The 23,121-nt window shown below is 37.0% G+C and overlaps 1 protein-coding gene across 1 annotated transcript in view; it reads right to left on the bottom strand.

Annotated features, from left to right (window-relative positions):
• Positions 1–23,121, bottom strand: part of CCDC102B (coiled-coil domain containing 102B) — a 175,506-nt gene that overhangs the window by 151,511 nt on the left and 874 nt on the right. Inside the window, exons 2-3 of the mRNA XM_072851316.1 lie at positions 20,740–20,954; positions 15,543–15,651 (exon numbers count right to left, since the gene is read on the bottom strand). Coding sequence (XP_072707417.1) covers positions 15,543–15,651; positions 20,740–20,954 — 324 coding nt within the window. The remainder of the gene's footprint in view (positions 1–15,542; positions 15,652–20,739; positions 20,955–23,121) is intronic.

The following is a 23,121-nucleotide window of genomic DNA, read 5'->3' as shown; positions in this document are numbered from 1 at the left end:
CATATACTTTATTATGTTTCAGAACAGAACTCAGCAATCTGTAGTTCAAGATGCAAACCTCTTACATTACCAGTCCATGCAAATATTTGTCATTTTTCTTATGAGCAAGTTGTGTTTCAGCTGAGAGAAGTCACAGACAATACCAATTCCTTGGTCACATATATATTAAAAAAGTACACTTGATTATTATGAGCACTAATGCATCATCTATATGCAAATTTAATTAGTGAAAATAATAAAATTAATAAAAACTAAACATGACCATCTTCATCCACCTTGCAAAATAAAATAGAATATCTCCCTCATCTCAGCGGTCGTTCTCAGTGCAGCCTTATGTCATATTTGTTAATATAAATATTTCAATATTTTATCACCATTCCTGGTTAGGGAGCTCTCATACTGTATGCCTGATTGCAGTCAAAAAGGGAGCAGTCCATATATTTGCATACCTCAAAATAAAATATTTGTGTAAGAACAATTCCTGAATTTCTAAGTAGCCTAGATAAAATAATCACCATGAGTACATTCTCTACCATGAGTACATTAGAAAGGATGAGAAACAGATGGACCAGATCTTCTCTGAGACCTTGCAGCTTCAAGAGCCCAAACCTTTAACTGTAGGGGAGGGGCAGGAAGAGCCTATGCCTGTGAAGCTGGAAAGTGGAAACTTCCATGATGATGAAGGCTGGAAGCTGGTGACTTCTCACACTAGGAAGAAGGTTCATGCCCCACTAGGTAACTTGCACTTTAAGACCAGGTTCACTGCCCTTGCTGTTGATGAGAAGCCTCTCTGGTGGGTGAGCCTGAGCCACTCAGGATTACTAGGAGGAAGGGGTGAATAATAGCAATAGGAGACTCCCTGCTGTGGGGAATGGGGACACCCATCTGCTGATGTGACTTGTCAGAAGGAGGTTTGCTGCCTGCTGTTTACTGCATCTTATATAGAATGAATGCCCCCCCCCCCAAAAAAAAAAAAAAAAAAAAGAAAATCTAGATTTCTAAATTAGAAAAAAGATAAGAAATCTCTCCAGGATGTCTGAGTTTTGTTCCTCCTACATTTTGACAAATTTGCTATAATGTTTTACTTTTTTAAGCTGATTTAGTAATATCTCTCTATTACAAATATCCCATCTTTTAAGACACTGGGAAACATCCTGAAATTTTCCTCCCTTCCCCATAACATGAATGTGATAAGTGAGACCTATTTACTTACTGGAAAAATTTAATTATAATTAAATTACCAATAATAAATAGTCCATCAAGTCATTTGTTCCTTTAAAATTTATACTGTTGTTTTGAGAAGAAAGTGCTCATCTTGTCTCATTTTATATATAACCAACCCATATATACATATATAATTTTATGCAGACACATCAGTTGGCCTTATAGCTATATTACATTATGGGCAACAGTAGATACACTGAAAGGTTTTATTACTTGAAGAAAAAGTAGAGGATATCTTACCAATGGCAATTCCCTATCTGCTCCTTTTCATTCTGCCAATAACATCCTAGAATCACAGGGTGGTTGAGGCTTGAAGGGGCCTCCGGAGGTCATCTGGTCCAAACCCCATCTCAGGCAGCACCACCCAGAGCTGGTTTCCCAGGACCATGTCCAGATGGCTTTTGAATATCTCCAAGGTGGGAGACTTGGCAGCTTCTCTGGGCAACCTGTGCCAGTGCTCGGTCACCCTCACAGTATAAAAGTGTTCCTTGATGTTCAGAGGTAACCTCCTGTGTTTCAGTTTGTGCCCATTGTTTCTGGTCCTCTCACTGGGCACCACTTAAAAAAGCCTGGCTCCTTCTTCTCTATACCTTCCCTTCAGGTATTTACAAGCATTTATAAGATCGCCATGAGCCTTCTCTTCTCTAGGCTGAACAGTCCCAGTTCTCTCAGCCTTTCCTCTTATGACAGATGCTCCTATCCCTTTGTCATCCTAGTGGCCCTTCGCTGAACTCTTTCCAGTATGTCCATGTCTCTCCTGTACTGGGGAGCTAGAAGTGGACGCAGCACTCCAGGTGTGGCCTCACCAGTGCAGAGTAGAAGGGAAGGATCGCTTCCCTCGATCCGCTGGCAATGCTCCTCCTAATGCAGCCCAGGATACCATTACAATTCTTTGTTGCAAAGGCATATTGCTGACTTGTATTCAAATTTTATTTAATACTCTCTATTTTTTTCTTCACCCCACCCCCAACACCAACAACATTACTAGGGTCTCTCTTTTGCTCAACCCTAATCTTATTTTCCAGCTCTGACTGGGACTAAGACTCCCACCTCTGCCTCACACCATAAAGGCTCTTGCAGTACAGATCTCTTGGCCGTCCTAACTTCACTTTGGCTGCCCAGCTCCAGCCCCACTCCAACAGCACATCTAAGCTTTCTCTTTTGCTCAACCCTGACTCGAGCTTCTGACTCAGACTGGGACAAAGAACCTCACCTCCAGAACTTCTGTCGTATCACTCGCAACCTCGCCTGCTCTGCGTTTCTTAATTTAGACACTGTTCAGATATATTACTCTCCTACTTCTATGGCTTTGCTGTATTTTAAACTTCTACTTAACTTTTTACTTGGGATCCATTCTAGTCTACTTTTTCTTCATAGTAGCCACTTCTAAAGGTTTCCCAGTTCCTTGAAAATGTTCATAAGTCAAACATTTTTCATTCTTTCCTGTACAAAACTGAAGAGAGTGACCCTCAGAGTAATTCCTGAGTGCAGAAAACAAAGTTGAAGCCTTGGTTCCAACAGAATTCAGTAACTATATACACATAAGTTTAATATTAGGCATCCTTTAAGTAGCCTTTGACTTGAAGGTTATTTTTTTGAATAATGACAAAAACCCTTAGATTCAAGTGCTTCCCATAATTAGAAAAAAAGACTGAATCTAAACTCCTTTGGATGTACTGGACATCTGTTTGTAACATCCTTTTTACTACAAACTCTTCAAATTATAATTTTTTGTTATGTTTAGCAAAACATTGGTGCCTAGATAAGCATGATCTTACATAAAAATGGCATGTACAACATGCCCATTTGCTATATTCCTAAATGCAAGTGATATTTGAGATGGGATTAATATGACAATGCTCAAACTGCATTTCTTTTTTTGCCTAAAGCTGAACATAATAATTATAGTTCCAACCAAGTTTAATCTAAACGAACATTATACAGTGGTTTAGGTGAATTTAAAGTGTTCTCTAATCTCAGTCAAGACAAGAATTCACATTTCAGCTAATCCCTTGGAGAATATTGCTTGAAATTTGTAAGGGACACATGTCAACCAAAACTCTCAAAACTTGACAAGCCATCACTCATCTGAAGAATCAGAACTCCAATGTGCTAACAAGCGCATAGTTGCTTTTGTTACTATGCATAGAGAGGTTGAATTTTTAATCCAGGGAATAAACAAGTAAAAATTCCCATATTAACTAACAATCAACTGATCTAGGAAACGTATCTGAAATTAATGTCTTTAAAAAAAAAGAAAAAATCACCCTTAATCTTTGTGTTTCACTACTGAGCAAGGGAAACTGGAGCTCTCGACATTCACACCAAAAGGGTTTTGTTTGTTTGCTTTACAAACAGTAGCATGCTTTTCTTGCAGTTGATTGGATTATGACAACACAAGCAGGGATGACAGTGGTAATAGATTAAACACATTGTGTTAAAAAACCTAAGTAAATGGCAAAGATTGTTTTAGGCATAGGGATTATACCAGTTATTTCTTCTAATTCAATTTGAAATCTCAAAGGGCAGCTGGTTTGGAGCATTCTTAACCAAAAAGATCTGAAGCACAGCATGAGCTTTCATCCCTTAATTTGCCTCAGTGACATCTTAGCTTTAAGGAAGGAAAAAAAAAAAAGACTATTCACTAGTTCCCCAGTGTGCTTAAAGGTTCAATACTAGACATTTTGGGTTATATTTCAAAAGAAGGTATAATAAGCCTCTGCTGAGAAACTTTTTTTTTTTTTAAATGACATTTGAAACCTTTTATTAAACTCTGTTTATTTCCCTTTTCATCTAAGTATTGTTGCAATGGCAAGCTGAAGTTGCCCAGTTTAACAGTTTTTATGATCTGAAGTTAGTTTACCTCTGTTACTAGTGCTGTTATCAGGGGGAGGAGACTGGGAGTGTGTGTGGCTTTTGTGTTCTTTTCCTCCCCAAATCTAATACAACAAAGTTCTTCCCAAAATAAGGGACACGGACCACCCCCTTAGAGATCTGAGACTGACTAATGCAAACCTTTTCCAGCATCAAGATAAAGAACAGCTTTGTCAGTTTGTATGCATATGAGTAGAAATACATATACAGAGTGTACAGGAAGCAAAAATAAGCTTCTATTCTATGGAAAAGGATGACTGATTAAATTTTTAGTCTTAACTCTCAAAACAATGATAATTTATCTATAATTTACCAAAGATAATTTAAAAATTGGTGATTTTAACAGATAAACAGCATACAAATTTAATTGTAGTCCAGACTATAAAAACCTACCTCACTTTGCTTCAAGTAGTTATCTATTACTGTGTGTTTAATGCTATTAGTTATTATTAGTAACTAATTCAGGGACTAGAATAAGCCATGAGCCATTCTAATAAGCACTGTGAAAGGAAGATGATAACCCTTACTCAAAAAATACAGGGATTTTTCACAAGAAAGATTAATGTAGGCATGCAGAAAATAACCTGAAAACAAAATTAAACAGTGCAATGGTTAATCTGTCTCTTTTGTTAATTTTTGAAGTTTTATTTGCCATACAGAAGGTCAACACCTCTCTGTTTCCAACCGATTTCTAAGCCAACCTCCCATCCTGACTTTATATTGCTTTATTGAACCAAATGTGCAGAAAAATAAGAAACTGTAAGAAAACAGTAAATCAATAATGGTCAGCATGATTGGAAGTACTCAAAGTAAGTTCGAATTGTCATCAGTCTCAACAACTTCCTAGACTGTATCGGTACGATGTGTTGCAGATCAGAACACTATTCAACCCAACTTACTAATAATTATTAAATTAATAATATTAAAGATGTAACAATAATGCTAATTGATAGACAGGAAAATAAAATAATAAGTAAAATTATCTCGGTTTACAGTACATTTTTCGATGTAACTGCTAATGAATCATACGAACAATACATCAAAACTGACAGCAACAGTCAAAGCACTCTACATTTAAATCAGGAACTATGCAAGATCACTTATCTTACAGATGAAGATTGTTGACTTTTCAGATTAATAGTTAAGTGGTGTTGGGAATAGAATGTTTGCTGTAATTGTAGATCTCTAAAACTAAATACATCTTAGATTACTAGAATACTAAATAATACGAAACCACACTAGAATTTGTAATCATTACTTTCCTATAGGCAAAACAAGCCATACCAAAATACTTAATAAAAATTTGCAAGTCTGACTGGACATAATATTAAATCTTCAGGAAAATCAAGACTTCATCAAAGTTGCTATATGAATACCAGACTATTCTACCAATGTTACTTAAAGTACATGTAATTTGTACTATACACCAGATTCCAAAAGTTGCTATGATCTGGTGCAGTGAGCTTTCTCCTTAAACAACAGCCTATGCTAAAAGGGACAGATTAAACCAGCATTTAAGATTATTTTCTTTTCTGAACTGAAAGTTCTACAGGATTCAAGAAATGCAGGAGCTAACTTTGTTCAAAGAAATTTTAAAGTGTTGTGTTGCTTAGACTTCAGATAAATACGGTATAGAACATTGCCTCCACAGAATATGAACCTGAAATACATAGCTTGAGTCACTTGATCTAGATAAGCAATTACATAAGATAATTCCTATAGCTCAATGGTCTGGTGGCAAGTTTCTGTAGAAATAGTTCTACTGTTTTCAGTACAGTTTACGTGACACCTCTTCTGTTTTACCTGAACCGTACCTACAATAACATATTATCCTGGTATTTTGAAGTTACAAAGGTCCCTGAAGAATCTTCTGGCACAGTTTTTAATCACCTGTTACCACACAGTTTAAATTAGGAACTGATCCAAAGTTCATGGACATCAGCAGATTTCTCATTGACTTCAGGATATCACTGATGCTGTTGCTCAAAGAAATATGCAGTACTCCACTGATTTAAACAAGGAAAGTTTTTGACTGTATCCAAACAAAACACTCATTAGGAATAGGAATAGGAAAATTCCTATTATACATTAAAAAGAAAAAAGAAAGCAGGGGGAAAAAAAAAGGGGGGGGGGGGGGCAGGGCAGGGAGCATGGCTGGTTCTCTTCCTTTCCTGCTTCCCATGAAAGTACTATTCTTTGTTCGGGAAGCCATACAGCTCTCTTGTATATGCTACAGCTGAGTCAAAAAGAAAATTCCATTTCAGCAGCCACAACGAAACAGTAAATCTGACTTTTTATTCCCCACACGTACGTTAGGAAGCAAAATTACCTGATCATCCTGAAAGCTGTATGAATATAACTGTATCCTAGATGTCAGGCATGAAGCTACATTAAGTCTAAATGTTTAGGCACCTTCTTTGTTTCATAGAACATGACAAGATCCTTTAAGAACAAGAAGCTACATTTCCAGTTCTTCACGTGTTTTCCCTTCAAAGGCATGCAAAAAATGACTTAATCCATTTACCATATAGTAAACATTAAACTGTAAATTACTACACAGCAATGGATTTCACAAGACTTCATGGCCTGCATAGACTGTGACACAACATAGGTAGTGATTCCTAACAGTCCTGCTGAGTCCACAACAGAAACTGTGCATATGTACGAAGGTGTTAGATCCTGGATAAATAAAGTACCACTTATGCATTTCTAATTAACATTGTGACAACAGCTTGCAAGGTGACAGGGTTAGTTTCCATGGAAAAAAAATAAAAATAAAAAAAATCCAAGAGGTAAGAATTTTCTGGGGGTTTTTTCCAAGAAAATAAGCCTTTATTTTTTTAGTAGGAAGACCGAATATTTGTCATGCCTAAAAAAGAGCATTTTATTTTCAAAAACTAAGAAAAAGAATTACCTAAGTCTATTTTTCCAATCAAACCTCCCCCAAATTAGATTTTTATTTTTTAAGTGACATTTTGCTATCCTTATCTGGATAAGGATAGACAAAAAGCAACTACATCATTAAGTATAAGATACTTATATCTTTAATTCAACGTCTTTGACATGTCAGACATTAAATTCAATTTTGTACATTCTACCAGTTGTTACATTTAATTCATCAGTGTGTTTTCTTTTAAAAAAAGAAACTGCTTATTTTACCCACGTTGATTTTATGCAAATGAATAACAAGTAAGCTTACTAGCAGAAATATTTACTTAAGCAAGAAACTAAGTGAATGCTAAAATAAAATCTTGAAAGGCAAATTCAGGATATTTAAACATATTTAATAAAGCTTTTCTGGGGGTGATTTTTTTAAACTATACACTGCAAAAAAATTTCTTATACAGAACCATATGGTGAACTGACCACACTAATACATTATTAAGAAGTAACTTTGTCATCCTTTTGGACTTCTCAGTCTAATCTATGAAAACCTGTTTTTGTTAAAAATGCAATGCGAACCTCTAGGACAAAGATTGCTTTATGTATATAAACACACAAACAAATATATACACATAGATATATATCTAAGTATGTGTGTGTGCATATTCCTCCCTCATCTTCAAAACATTTCCTCACCAGGTTATACTTTCTGCCAGTGGCAGACCAACAGGCAAAACAAACCTCTACAAATGATGCGGCTTTTACATGGTATTACTTTCACAGAAAATCAGTATGCACAGATATGTTTCAGTATGCACACCTATGCTTCTTCTAAACATATTTCCTCACAGAAGTATGAGTTTTCATCTTTCAGTTGTAACAGAATGCCCTTAAATAAAAAAATCCTGGTCTTGGTCTGTATTTTCTTTGCCAAACATGTAATGAAGACCCAGGAAATATTGGCAAGTACAACTCAATACAGTTTAAATATCTTGTTAGAAGCCAGTAGGGGGAAAAAAAAAGTCAATGAAACAGTAGATTTTACCAGCACTTTCCAAATTACATTTGTAGGAAAATAGGCGATCAAATGGAACCTGTACTTTATGTACCATCACAAATTATGTTTTATGTTGGACAGGAAAAACATTCACCTTAAGGACACAGTTTCTAGAGATAACACTAAATATGAACTGGTACCTGACGTATGAAAACAGTGGAAAGAATAGTTAAGGGTCTACAAGTATTCTTGCTTAAGCAACGCTCTGGAATTCTTTCCTTACTCTCAAACTACCTGTAAGCTATTGTAATTTAGGCAGGAAAAAGAAATGTGTTTATCTAAAGTAATTTTTTAAGTACTTTTATCAAACCACAAGTCAGATGTGTGGTAACATCATCATCCCATTTCACTCAGTCTGATAAATCACACCAGCCTCTCAAACAAATGAAGGCTTGAGCCCAGTAAGGAACAATCCAAATTCTAGATCTAATCTAAAAATAATGAGATTTTACCACAGGAAAATTGACTGCACTGAGTTTCCACTTTATAAAGTCATTTGAGTTCTCAAATAATTCAGACATTGTTCTCAGAAAATTGCCTAACGATATTTTAAAACTCAGCCTTGAGGATTCTGGTATCAAAATTTATAAAGACTCCTTTAGCTCACTCAAACAGACTAATGGCTATTCTGTAGTATATAAAATCATCACAAATTTAATTTTTGGGACATAGTTTTATTCCTATGATAGCTATGCAGAGCATGCAATATTTCAGTGCATCTTAGGTGAGAATTAAACAGAACAATTCACAGTAGCCAGTATAGTCATTAAGGCTACTGTTTTATATCTGATAATTATGTTTTCTGCAGGATTCAGGAGACAATCAGAAGGCATTTTTGAGGTCAGGCAAAGAGTATGGGACAGAATAGATGGTCCTACTACATGTATCTAAATTTCCTGTAAGATTATCAGAGTATTACTATTTCTAATTCATGTATATACTAAGTGAATGAAAATAGCAATTATAGGTAAGCAGCTCTGCAGCATCTTCACACTATAAGGTAATTTCAGAATAAAGATTTCTGGAAAAGGTGGAAATAATGCAGAATCTTTAACAAGAACTAGCTGTTAACGACCTGAGGCTCCAAAAAGCCTGTTCCATTTTAAACAGCATTTAAATGTCTACAGTGACAGTGGAAGACTTGATTTATCTAGAAGCCTCACTTGCCTCAGTGGAGTTTCCACCACCTGGGAAACAACAGGTAGGGAACTGTTACCATTCTTTTAAAGAAAGTGCTGCACCTAAGTAACAATACATAGATTGCCATAATATACAGTGTAAAGCATCTATACAGTGAGAGAGAGAGAACAAAAAACATTTGTTTAAACAGATGTTTAAAGATATTTCTTTGGCTCTAGTGCAAAATCAACAGCGCTGGTGACTTACCTTCAACTCTGTGCAAAAAAGAGGAAGAACAGAAATGTCTCTGCCTAAGGTACAAAATGCTAATTTAGCCTGTGATCCTTTTCATCTAAGGATACTTCTTTTGATACTGATGTTCCAATAGGCTTTAAGTACCAATTAGTGTAATTTTTGCCTCATATCAAATTTCCCTCATTAATTACCAACACACTAGACAAAGTAGAGTAAGGGCACATTCTGTACTTCAGCTAGCAGAAAATTATTTTAAACAACACAGAAGTCACTGCCTATAGTGGCATTTGTAAGTCTACAGTGCACACCAGTGGAATATAGCAGTATATGCATTTTTTCACTGTTTTCAGTATAATGTAAAATTGCTTTGTAAATATTCCATCTTATTTAACTTTTAAACCACCAGAAAGGCATGTCATTCAGAAATTATAAAGACAGATATAAAACGTTGAGGAAGACTTGCAAAGAGTGTAAACAATAATGTTTTATTGTGCATATTATAAGTTTAAATGAGCATTCTAAAACTTTAACAGTCTTGCTAACTATAATTCTGTGTTTACAAATATCAGGACAACATACCAAGGATTTGCTCTGTTTATAAAGAGTCCGAAGACCTGACTAATCAGACTCAGATACGCTTTTTGTGTCTTTCAGACTGTAAGGTTAGTTAATTGATCTGTAAACTAAGCTGTATCTGACAAAATTGGATAGCCCATTTCCAGGAACATTCCGGGAACATAGCAACTTCACTGATGTCAAAATTCTTATGTTCTTCAGAGAACTTAGATTCCTATTTTTTCCTACAAAGATTACTTTAAAAATAAATGTATTTAATGTCAACACCCTTTATTTATGCAATGGTTTTACAGACTTGATTTTTGCCCTTCTGTGGATTCTCATGCAAACACAACAATAATGCAAGTATAATTTTATACTGAGCACTTGCTTCCCCCTTTTTAAGAATAACAAAGTGTTTTACGGTTGTTAGTAGGTTATTTGTAATATACGTGAAAAGCAAGGCATAGGAAATCTTAATTGATTTAGCATCCCACTAAGAGCTGCAAGCATTTCTAGAAGTAGAACTGAAACTTATTAATTAGACAGTACATACAAAATGTTTTTGACAGCTAAGAAATGTAGACACATAAATCTTAGTTTAAGATGTGATCTTATGGACTGAATATTATGTAACAAGCTCATAAATAGGTCTCTGCAAAAGCCACAAATGTATCTAACGATCTCTGATACTGATAGCATTGTTAGGCCACAAATTCACAATAATTTGTAAGGTAGGCTCCAGATAGAACAATGCATTTTTCCTGCAATAAACACAAAATGTAAGGAAGGGACACTCCACTTCCATTCCTCTTTTCTCCCTGGAAAAATATTTGGCAGACATAAAGTCTTAATTCACTAGCTCTCTAAAAAAAGCCAAGACACGATTTTCACTATCTAGTCAGCCAAGTAAGGTAAAATTTAAGTCCTAATCTGTAGCGAGGAGGTAATCTTTAAGAAGAATAGGCAATTAGGACTTGGTTTGAAACTGTTATAATGAAACAATACTTGAAATTAAGGGAAGGCCAGAGAAAGCTAAATGAATGAGGACTTCTGAGTGTCCTTAGAGAAACAGACAAAATCATGTGCAGTACAAACAGATGACATTTGATTGCTTGCAAATAAAGAAAGAGTGCTGTCAAACATAAACGAAGATCTGAACAATAAGTTTCTTAGTGTTAAATCTTAACAACTTATTTTACTATTTAATGCGAGAGCAGAATTTTTGTAACAGAAAAGGAAATTATCAGTTTCAACACTAAATACAACTTCCTGTTGTATTTGGTAAAATGGTCTAATTTATGACCTCAAACAGGACAAGTTCAATGCTAGTGTCACACAAAGCTACATATAATGCTCGTAGTTACTACAAACATTAATTGCCACTTTACTACTTTTTTTATTTAATACATTGAAAACTTATTTACAATTTCCAAACTGATGCAGAATGTATAATTTTTTAAAAATATGATTATCAAGATCACCGAGGCTTTCCATATTTAATTTGTTCCAAGGTGAGTGAATACTCATCTTTTAACAGAAAGTAATTAGTTACTGGGAGCACTAATACTCAAATCTTGGCAGCTGTGAAGCTTCTAACATTACACAAAATCTCTCAAACTTCCAAAAGGCTAGCAGAGCTAACCATTCCTAAAAATGGTTTAATTTGCAGTGGCACCGTCACTTGCAAACCAAGCATTTTTTTCCATGTTCCCAGTGGGACCGTCAGGTGATCTACCAAAGGAAAGAGCAGATTAATTTATGCATGACTGAAACCAAAAACTCTTAGTCAAGGACATGAAAATAATCCAGAGGTAATGATTAATCTGTTATTAATCTATAAATTCCTTTGTGATTTAATATTGCAAGTGTGTATACAAATCAGACTCCGTGCTTAGCCTAGTACATGTCTGCGCTTTCCTTTATTTCACTTTCAAATTTTTCACTGTCAAAAACCTTGTATGGTGTTCCAGCATCCACTCCTCAACAGTAATCTATAGTAAGTGACATTCACGCACACATCACCAACACATGATTTGTTTTTTTTCAATAAAGGAAGAATTTTCACTTACAAAAACCCCCACAAATGTAAGTAACTTCATTCACATTAGTCAGATTAATCAAGACCAATGTTTTTGTGTAATTTAAAAACTAGATGTGTGTCTTATAAATTTCAGAAGACAAACAGCATGCTCAAAATATCACCTTCTGTTAGCAATTAAAGCAATTCAGCATGTTCCCAAGAAAAAAGCAGCAAAACATATAGGTGTATATGCATGCACATATATAAAAATTAAAATCTATCAATCTCTAACCAATTCTCAGCAAATTTTTACTTCTTGTTGTTCTATTCCTGCTGACAGTGCCATAAAACATAAAGACTACATTTCTTAAGCAAAACAATTAACTAAATCTAAACTTCTTCTGTTGTGCAGAAGTATGACAAGCTAAAATCCTACTTAATGAGCAAGCAGAAAATAAAGAACTAAAATCTGAAGGAAGTCAAATATGACAGATAGATGTTAATTTGTTGCTGTGGATGTTCATCTATGAAGGAAATTTCCTTTACATATGCACCACCTTGTAACTAGAACTTGGAATTTAACAGGCTGCTTGCAATCTTTTCCAAAACGTGAAAATAAAGCTAATTAACTTTCCTGGATTATTCCAAATCTGAGATGTTAAATTTATAGGAAATTTTAAATTCCCTATCTATATTTAGTTATATAGATACACATTTTGAGTTTTATTGGATCTAGAAGTCCTCAACACTGAAAAGGCTAAAAGCTAAATCCTGAGAGCTGCAACACAAATATTTCTTATTCTTCTACTCATGAACTTGGATTGAAATGAACGCTTCTTTCCTAACACTATTCCTACATAACCAGGCAATGTTCTTAAATTACTCCTTTGAAGGCTGATCTCCTTTATAAAAAGTACATTGCTTTCTGGCATCAGAACTCCATCAAGAGTTCCCTGCTAAGCTAAATTAGTCTGAGACGTTTACCTGTTCTCATGAGTATTAGGACAAACCTTTGTCGCACTTGGAAGATCCTGTACTTCAAGATCTGCCAGCTTTGGTGAACTTTGTTTACCAGTCAGAGTTGCCTCCCATGGGATCCTACCCAGCAGTTCCCTGACTAAGCCAACGTCCTGCTTTCCTTAGGTTCAGGGTCTGTACTCTGCCTGCTTGCCTTTCTCACTTCCTTCAGGACCACAAACACCACTATTTCAAAGTTACTACAGACAAGAAAATTATTCATCATCACATCCTCAACTGGTTTCCTTCATATTAGTTGACAGCAGATCCAGCTATGCATCGCCACTGGTTGGTCCATTTAATACCTACAGCAAGAAATTATTCCTGAAACCCTCCAGTAAGCTCTTTGATTGCAGCAGCCATGTTGCCTTTCTAGCAGCTGTACAGTCAGTCCCCCATGAGAACCAGGGTCTACAACTCAGAGACTTGAGTTCTTTAAACACTTTATTTGCTTCCTCATCAGGTGGTCAGTAACAAACTCCCACCACAAAGTCACCGTTACTGGCCTCTCCTCTAATCCTGAGCCACAAGTCTGACTATCACCCATCCTGCAGGAAAGCTCGAAAGATCTGAGCTGCTTATAGATCTGAGGGCAACTTCCATCCCCTCAGTCCTTCCTTGCCAGTCTTTCCTGAAGTCCCTCACAGTGCTCCAGTTGCATGAACTTGGCACAGTATCTTAACTGCTCCAACAATATTGTAGTTCTGTAACCACATACAGCTCTAATTCGTCCTGCTTGTTTCCCAGTATGCATGCATTTCTGTACCAACACTCAAGGCAGGTGTCCCTTCACCTTATTTTATCTTTCCTGAAGTCTTTCTTGCTCCTATCAACCTGCACCCTGAGCTTTCCACCCTTGACCACCACTTCTTCACTTCACTGTGGTCTGTAATCTTCCACCCCCACCATTCCTAGTTCAAAGCTCTCCTCATTAGGTTGGCCAGATTGTTGGATCACGGAGACAACACCTGGGTCCCCGCGACCTCAACCCCAGAGCTATGTGGTCATTCCCAGTATGCCCCCAGCTGGTGCCCATGTGGATGAGCAGCAGGGAACAGTAATAGTCTAAGGACTGGACAGAATTTGGCAATCTCTCTGCAGTGTTCTGGATCCAAGCCCACAGCAAGCTACATAACCCACAAAAACACAAGTGGGAGAAGTTTCTCTCCCCACAGGAAGGAATCTCCTACTACTGCCGCTCACTGCTTCCTCCTGATGTTAATGCATGGTTCAGGTTAAAGATGGCTCTGATGCGTCCCCAGTCATGGCTTTCTTCTCCTACTCTGCTACCAGGCTTTTGAACCTATTCTGCAACTGCAGATCTGCATGTGGAAAAAAAGCCATCCTCCAGTTGCTGGAGATCATAAATTTCCAGCCTTCCTACTATGGGACTCTATTTACCTTGCAACTGATCGCAGTCTCTGGCTGCGCCTCCTGTGTCGTTCAGACTCTCTTACCTCTGGGGACCCTGTGAAGATCCTGTTAGTCTCCTCTTTGCCTTCCCTGATCCTGCCCAGCCTGCTCACTTCCTCCTGCAGCTCAAAAGGGGCAACACATTTCCTCAACCAGCGTACAACTCTTGTAGGCATGGACACCCCTTTCCCCTGTCCCAGCCTCAAGGGAAGTTATCAGGCACTGCCTGCAGCCCAAGGCCTCGGCACCATCTCTGAGCTGAGGTCTCTACTGTGCCAGCAGCAGCATTGCCAGCTCATGCTGGGGACCACACCCCAGGGAGTGCCACTACCGTTGCTGATGTGTCTCATGCTGCCATCAGCACCTTTCCAGCCCCCCCCCAATGCAAACTGCTGGACAAGACACCGCTCCCCACAGACACAGCCTGGGACCTGTGCGCCAGGCCTGGCACTCACACAGCTCTCCTCCAGTGCCACCTGAGTGGGCACTCGGCTCTCCCTAACCAGGATTCACCTCTCTTGGCCACAGCCTAGATCTTGGGATGCCCCCACCACCTCTGAGGATGCTGCCCCCCTTCTTGCCAGGCTGCCACCCGCACCATGCCCACTCGGTAACCCAGTGGCAACGTCCTCACAGTGGCGGGGCTTCCCCACGCACCCCCTTGCCTCACATGGGCCCTTTCTCTCCGAACACAAGCCTAGCTAGACCCTGACCATGGCTCAGCGTACATCAGGGCCACCACCCTCACCACACATGGGGACAGGGCACCAGCACCTGCCTCCTCTGGCCTCCTTCTTGCAAGGCTGCGGAGCCACCCTAGTGCCACCCTCACAGCTCCCCAGCACCAGTGCCACCATGGCAGCACATGGTGGTTCTCTGCCATGGCAGCACATGGTGGTTCTCTGCCGTGGCAGCACATGGTGGCTGCGCGGGGGCTGGGCTTCTCCATACACCCTCGGCAAGTCGATCCCTCCCAGGCTACGGGGATAAATAGTTGATAAATGGTTGATTTATCACTTTCATAAACCCTAGATATGATTTTACTCTTAGTTACCATACAAGAAATCAGAAGTCTCAATTTTGTTTCTTACTCCATGTGATAATGATGTACTGCTAACATACCTGTTTCAGGCTTTCCAGCTTGGTTTGTCTCAGTTCTTCATATTTCCATTTCCAAAGAAATAATTCCTTTTCTATCTTTTCCAATTTTTTTTCCAGAAATACATTCATTCTGAAAAAGTATTTTAAAAGTCAGCATTACATTTTTTTGAAGTTGACAACAAATTACTTTGAATTTCCTTTTCATAGCTTGAGTTATATTTTGCTGCCTTTGTCAACCGTATATCTGGTTTGTATTAAAAACCTATATTATCGTCATATAATTATTCCAAGAGATTTACCAAAAATAACAGCTAAAGAGAACAAAGAAATCCAGTAGTATAGAAATAACATTTTAAATGAAATAAAATTTTGGGATAAACTGAAGAAAAATTGGAAATGGACTTCAGTTAATGATTCAGGTCATCTAATACATGGCGAGTTACTGAAGTTCCTCAGAGAAAAGGTACTGTATCACTTTTATTTGCGTACAGACAGAAGATCATTTTAAACACACATATACAGGGGAATATATACAGTATGTAGACAGTAGTGAAACCAAAGATTATCTATTTTAGATGTTTAAAAAAATATTAAAATATGTATATTTCATGTTTCAAAAAATAATTGCTCCTGAAAGAAAATGCTAGAAGAATTTTAGGAAAATGGATTATTTAGCTCAGAGGTACTACATCTTCATTAAGCATTTGCCTCTGGAATGTTATTTGAGCATAAAGTCCATTAATACATTCAGGAAAAATATTTAGGATACACAATTCACAAAGAATGAATGATTCCTTGGAGAAAGGAACTGTATTACTGAAAAAAATGAACTTTGATATTTACTTTTATCCCTCTTCTAACTAATTAAAATATTTTCAGTCATTCAGGAAATAATGAAAGAAATATGAAGCAGCAGAGGCACTACAGATGTTCTTGTCTTTGAGACCAATTAAAAACTCATTTCTGTGTTCACAGGAAACACTGTCAGCCAAGTTCCAAAGACAAGAACAAACTTCTCATAATTTCATTTTATGAAATTCCTGCATAATTTCATTTTACATTTGTGTAATGCGAATGCATCATTTTGCAATTTTGCAACAAAATAGAATTTGGAACATAATTAAAAGTGAAAGAAAAAAATCTTAATTACAAATAAAAGCTTTCAAATTATATTTCTAACATTTCTATGAAATTGAATCACAGTTTAAAATTCTGGAATATTCCATTGGCTATAAACATCAATATAGGAATAAGGCCTATAAAGTCAGGACACTGAAGAAATTTAAAATCCGAAAACCAGTAAAACTGCTTAAGTACTATTAGGTTGGGAGATGAAAACTTTACATTATATAAATTCTGTGAAAACGGAGGGATGAAGGGCCACTATACCAGAAAAGAGAAAAATATTGGAATAGTTGAAAATGAAGTTTTAATACTGGTAGTTAAAGAAACTGTTGTATGCCACAGTAGTTATTTTCTATTCTGAGGCTAATGGAATTTGTCAACCTTTTTACTAAAGATATGATTGCCAGGCTGACTATAATTACATTCTGAGAGTATTTGGTTTAAAATTCGTCTTCTTCAACAGCATTGTTAACTTTAAGGAATTAAAGCAAAGAGTATTGAGGAAATTTGTCTGGGGCATGTCTATGCAGCATACTGCAGGCTTGCACAGAGATACCAAGAGTTACCACCGACTGGTCTGGCTCATGTCCTGGAAGCAATGTTAGCTACTTTAATGAAGCAATCCACTTGAGTGAAGTATCTTCATGTTCTCTCTTCTTTTACAACTAAACCTAATGCTCTTGAACCAGGGATCTCCTTTTTTCTGCATAGATATAGCACATAGCACAGCTTATCTTAGTAAACACCTATGGCTCCCGTAACATTATAGTAATAAAATAAACACCATCACTCACAAAGCAAAGTGCTCTGATGCTACCAAATGAAAAAGATGATCTTGACTACATGAAGTTTACTATTTAAATGAAGAAAACAAAGAGTGGAAGAAAGAACATAGCAGAGATCGGTGAAGCAGCTTACTACTTCTTCAACAAAAGATCAAGATTAGAGCATTTTTAATGGATCCTGTAACCACCTAGTTTAACTCCTTATTATCTAATTAAGTCACAGAATTACACAGAACGGTTGAGGTTGGAAGGGGCCTCTGAAGGTCATCTGGTCCAACTCCCCTGCTGAAGCAGGGTCACCTAGAGCTGGTTGCTCAGGACCATGTCCACATGGCTTTTGAATGTCTCCAGGGATGCAGACTCAGCAACCTCTCTGGGCAACCTGTGCCAGTGTTTGGTCATCCTCACACAAAAAAAGTGTTTCCTGATGCTCAGACGGAGCTTTCTGTGTCCATTGCCTAAGTCTACCCATCCAGCCCTAAGCAATTCCTCTTCGATATTATCAACTACCAGTGTAGTTGGTGGGCCTTTGGTTTTAGACCAAAGAAACACTTTTAAGTTGAAAATGGAACAAATTAAGATCGTGAAACTAGAAGACATTTAGATGAGAACACTGATCCAAAAGATGTCTAAAGATAGCTATTCTAGGCAAATGATTTTTTAAAGTGCTGAACAACTCATAAGGTCTTGAATTCCCATTCATGTCAATGAGACCTCAAATGTGTATTTGATATGAGCCGTAGTGCCTAGTACAGGATTTTGGTGTGTGTTTTTACATTGTAAACCCAACCCTGAAGTTCTTTGAAAGTCAAAACATAAACTTTGAGCTCTTTATTTATTTTTATTTTTAGAGCTCCTTTCTTTTTATATTTTGCAAAGCCTGATCCATGGCTTAAGGGTATATTGGCATTACTGAATATAGCTCTAAATAGAATGCAAGAAGCATAGGTCCTCTCAGGGTGAAGAAGCAAAACATTTTATGGAGAGATTAGTCAGGTAACTAGGGGCAAATCCAAACACTGGATCTGCATGAGCTAACTTGACTCTGGAAAGAATGCAACCACAGTTTGGGAGTACTGCATGTAAACCAGAAAACTCTGCTGAGAAGTCCTGTGCTGTATGAGTAAGATCATACTGACTGCCAAGGTAACCTTTGGCCTTGGGGTTCAAGCTGTCTGTGATCCAAGCTTGCTTTTGATGCAGCACAGCTGTGTGTCCTTGGCTCAAGTTTACTGAGAAAATTTCTAAGTTGTGAGGAAGAAGTTGTGAGAAAGTACTTAAGCTAGAGCCATGCGAGATAAGAAAAGTAAAAATGCAAACAAAGGTGAGATTGTTGAGATAGTCGTTATTAGCAGCTTCAGAATCCAGGAGCAAAAATACTGACATGAACAAATATAAAACCCTAAGAGGAAAAACTGGGAATCTGAAGATGGAAACTCAGCAAAATAAGCCCTTTCCAGTAAGCAGTGCAGACCAACCCTTTCTGAGCTGGAAGATGATAGCCTGTCCAACAAAGCTTTATAGGGTGTCTCAAGAGACTGGTGACTATGTTAATGCTTATCTTAGTAACATTATTCCTAGCCATTTATTGTGTGCATTGCCAAAAATTATTGCTTCATACTTTTAAGTTGTATATATTCTGTTTACAGAACATCTTTGCACAAGGGAAATGTTGCACAAAGTGACCTAGAGAGGGAGTTGTTACACCAATGCCCACTGTTATATGGAAGTCACTGCTCTGTGAGCATTTGCTGCCTGAGGTTGGCACTGCCATATGTTGCACAGTGTAGACATGCCCTAGTTCTTACCATGTGCCAGTAAATTTATTACCCTAGTCCGTATATATCTAGGGGTAAATGGCAAAATCTGTCTCTCTGAAGTACAGTTACAAATTGGTTAGAGAAGCATGTGAACAAACCAAAACCAGGAGATAGAACCAGGGTTTATTAAAATTTTGTCTAAGAAGTGATTAAAAAGTAAGAATTGAAAAATTATCCCCTTTCTAACAGGAAAGTTTTATATGTGCATGTACGTATACTGTGATTGCTGTTGAAAAATGAAATACCTAGGACCCTAAATATTTCAACCAGAGGAGAATGGATACGTGAGGCATCAGTCTTTTAGCTCATATGAAATACCATGACAACTGGAAAATTTAGGCATTATGGGATTTTTGCTTCCACAAAACACTAAATCATTTTTAATGAGATAAAACATACTTCTGGTCATCTGCTGTGATATGATTCAAATAAAGAATTACTGCTATGTTTTCTACAGCTATCTAATTCATATAACAGAACACAGTAAATACTAGTTAGGAATTTAAAGGATTTATTTTTTTTTCCTTTACTCAGACTTGTACTATCTACAGGACGATTGTGAAAAAAAACTGACAGGAAAGAAATTCTTCATCATAGGTCACCATTACAGACTCTCTGAACTGAAACTGTTGCATATATTTGCAACAGAGGGAGCATTTTCTTCCTTTTCATTTTCTAATTCAGCTGGTTTTGAAGTTACAGCCACATAGTGCCTGAAGTCTCCTACTACATCCGTCATACATCACATACTGCGTGTTTCCTTGGAAAGCCTTTTTGGTGTGATTCAATCTTGCTCAATACTGACCATCTACACTAAACATCAAGGAATTCCTACCAATACAGAGACTCACATGCTAGCATAGAGTGTGTAATCAACATATGACTTCTTTTAGGCCACCAAAATGCACATTTACTACTTATGTGAGGTAAATTTGATATGATACAATAAGCATACAATAAGTAAGTTATTCTCGCTCTGTTCTCTGCTTTTGACGTAGACCTTACTGCAAGTGAAAAGGTTAAGATTAACAGCTTTTTACAGCTGTATTCATGTACTTTTAATTCAAAAACAGCCTTAGTCATTCTGCCATTGGACTCTTTCAAAGTCTGCTGGTAGGGTATATGAAAATCTGTTATTATGCACAAAGCTCTCCAATAACTGAGCATAACACACATTAGATACCACTGCATTGATACCAAATTGCTAGTAAGTATAATTTTTTAATTAACTGTACGTTCTTAACGGTTCTGTATGGAGCACTTCTTATTTAAATGACAGACAAGCCAAGGAAAACAATAAACAGCCTATGCTGAATTTTCTCTCTAAATTCTTATCAAAGCCTTGTAAATAGCAATTAATAAAGCTTAGAAATGAGAACATAGGAGCTATAAATGCAAATATCACCATATCTATTTTAGAAACCTATCTGTCTTAAAAACCTTTATTTTTATAGAAATTTTCCCAAGTAGGATATGTTTTGCACTTACTCTCTTTCCTTCTGTAAGATTTTCTGCATCTCAGCCAAATGCAAATGCAAGACTGAAACATGTATTAAATCGTTCTCTGTTGTCTCAGCTGTACTGTCCAAAATTTTTTTAGGTTCCTCCAAATAGAAGCTGGGAACTCCATTGGGAAAGGAATCAGGAGGCTTTGGAGTAATTTTTTTATTATGATTGCTTTGGTCCTTGATTACTTCTACATCCTGAGAAAACAAAAATACAACATCTGAGAAAAACATAAATGAAGGGAAGAGTCTAACGTAACTTCTGCAGGGCCTACCAAGGCTCTTCTAGACATTTAAGTCACATAGGAGAAAAAAGGGAATAAATAACATCTCACAGAGTTGCACTTTATATGGGTAGAATGGGCAAAAAAACCCACAGTAGTTGGATAAGTGTCATTTTGTGATGTCTCACACCTTCTGTTATGACAAGCTTCATATCTAAAATATTTCTAATGTAGCTTTACTAAAGAAATAGATTCCAATTATCATTAGTTGGCTATAACTAGGGTGAAGACAGAATCCTGGTACTAACAAAACCAGGAACACAATTTATGCATACAAATAATATACTGAGAAACTTTACATTAAGAACTCTTAAACTTCTAATGTAAATCATGTTGGAGCAAGTGATGGACTTATACAAGTTTTGCATAAGGACCAAAGTTACCTGCATAACATACCAATTTGGATCCCATTCAGAAACTGAAAGCACTATAATAGCTATTTTGAAGATACAGGTTTTGCATACAAAGCATAAGCAAAACTAATAATGATTAGGAAAAAATCACTAAAAAATAAAATACATCTTTATTAGGAAGACTGAACATCTCTTATAAACAATAGTTTCCTTTACAAATGTATTTGACCTTGTCCTGGTTTCAGGTGAGATAGAGTTAATTTTCTTTATAGTGGCTGGTGTGGGGCTATGTTTTGGATTTGTGCTGAAAACAGTGTTGATAATACAGAGATGTTTTAGTTGTTGCTGCACTAGTCAAGGACTTTCCAGCTTCCCATGCTCTGCCAGGTGCACAAGAAGCTGGGAGGGGACACAGCCAGGATAGTTGATCCAAACTGACCAAAGGGCTATTCCATACCACATGACATCATGCTCAGTATATAAAGCTGGGGAAGAAGAAGGAAGGGGGGACATTTGGAGTGATGGCATTTGTCTTCCCAAGTAACCACTATGTGTGATGGAGCCCTGCTTTCCTGGAGATGGCTGAACACCTGCCTGCCCATGGGAAGTAGTGAAGGAATTCCTTGCTTTGCTTTGCTTGCGTGTGCGGCTTTTGCTTTCCCTATTAAACTGTCTTTATCTCAACCCTTGAGTTTTCTTACTTTTGCTCTTCCAATTCTCTCCCCCATCCCACCACGGGGGGAGTGAGCGAGCGGCTGCGTGGTGCTTAGTTGCCAGCTGGGGCTAAACCACGACAAAACTTTATCACCTCTGACAAATTGTGTTTAAAAGCCAATCTCATTTTAGCAGATTACTAACAGTACTATTTCATACCACTCTGTCTTTTGAGTTTTTAGAAGAATGCCTGAAATCTATATCAGAAAATACTAGAAGCTGCTGAAAAGATAGGACTGTTTTCCATTCATATATAAAGTTTCAGCTTTAATGTAGTGCATTATTTTATACTAAAGAGAAAGAAAAACAGTTAAAATATATTTTGTGTAATTTCCTTCCTATGGCCCATTTGTCTGCCCAAAAATATGAAAGGGGTAAATTTTTTTTCCAAATTTATTCTCATACTAACAGTATGGTGGGTTTTTTTCAGAATTCACAGGAATATAATGTAATTATTTAGGTGCTTTACAGACTGAATGAAAATTCTGAATGTAATACAGGCCTAAGATCCTGATAATTTTCATTGAACTGAAGTAAAAAAATTCCTACATCCTACAATGTAGGAAAACATGTTTTCCTACAGTGTATGAAAAAATTTCCTACACCTACAATGACTGCTATCTATCAGACAAATAACAAGTATAGATTTTACATGGTGCTGTCTATGAAGACTATATAATACATGCCAAGGCACAGAATTAAAACTGGTAAAACATGAGCAAATAGTTCCATTTTGATGAATATAATTGTTCTTTTGTATAGAACTAGGAGCTGTATTAAACCATGCCCATACTTGTTTAATTTTGCATAACAACGTAATTGCTCTCCTTGCCAAATAAAAATCTTGCCACTTTGCAGAAGAATTTGCCTCACCTCTTCCCTTATTTTAGAAGTTATGTTAAGAGAGAGTGAAATGATTTTATTTTAGAAGCCAGGAACCCACATTGCTTTTTTGGAGGTAAAAAAAAAGTACACAAAACATGGAGAATTCAGATAACAGAGGTAATCTGTTAC

The sequence above is a fragment of the Ciconia boyciana genome, chromosome 2 (genome assembly GCF_034638445.1).
Source record: "Ciconia boyciana chromosome 2, ASM3463844v1, whole genome shotgun sequence".
NCBI lineage: Eukaryota > Metazoa > Chordata > Aves > Ciconiiformes > Ciconiidae > Ciconia > Ciconia boyciana.
This window is presented reverse-complemented; position numbering and strand designations above follow the sequence as displayed.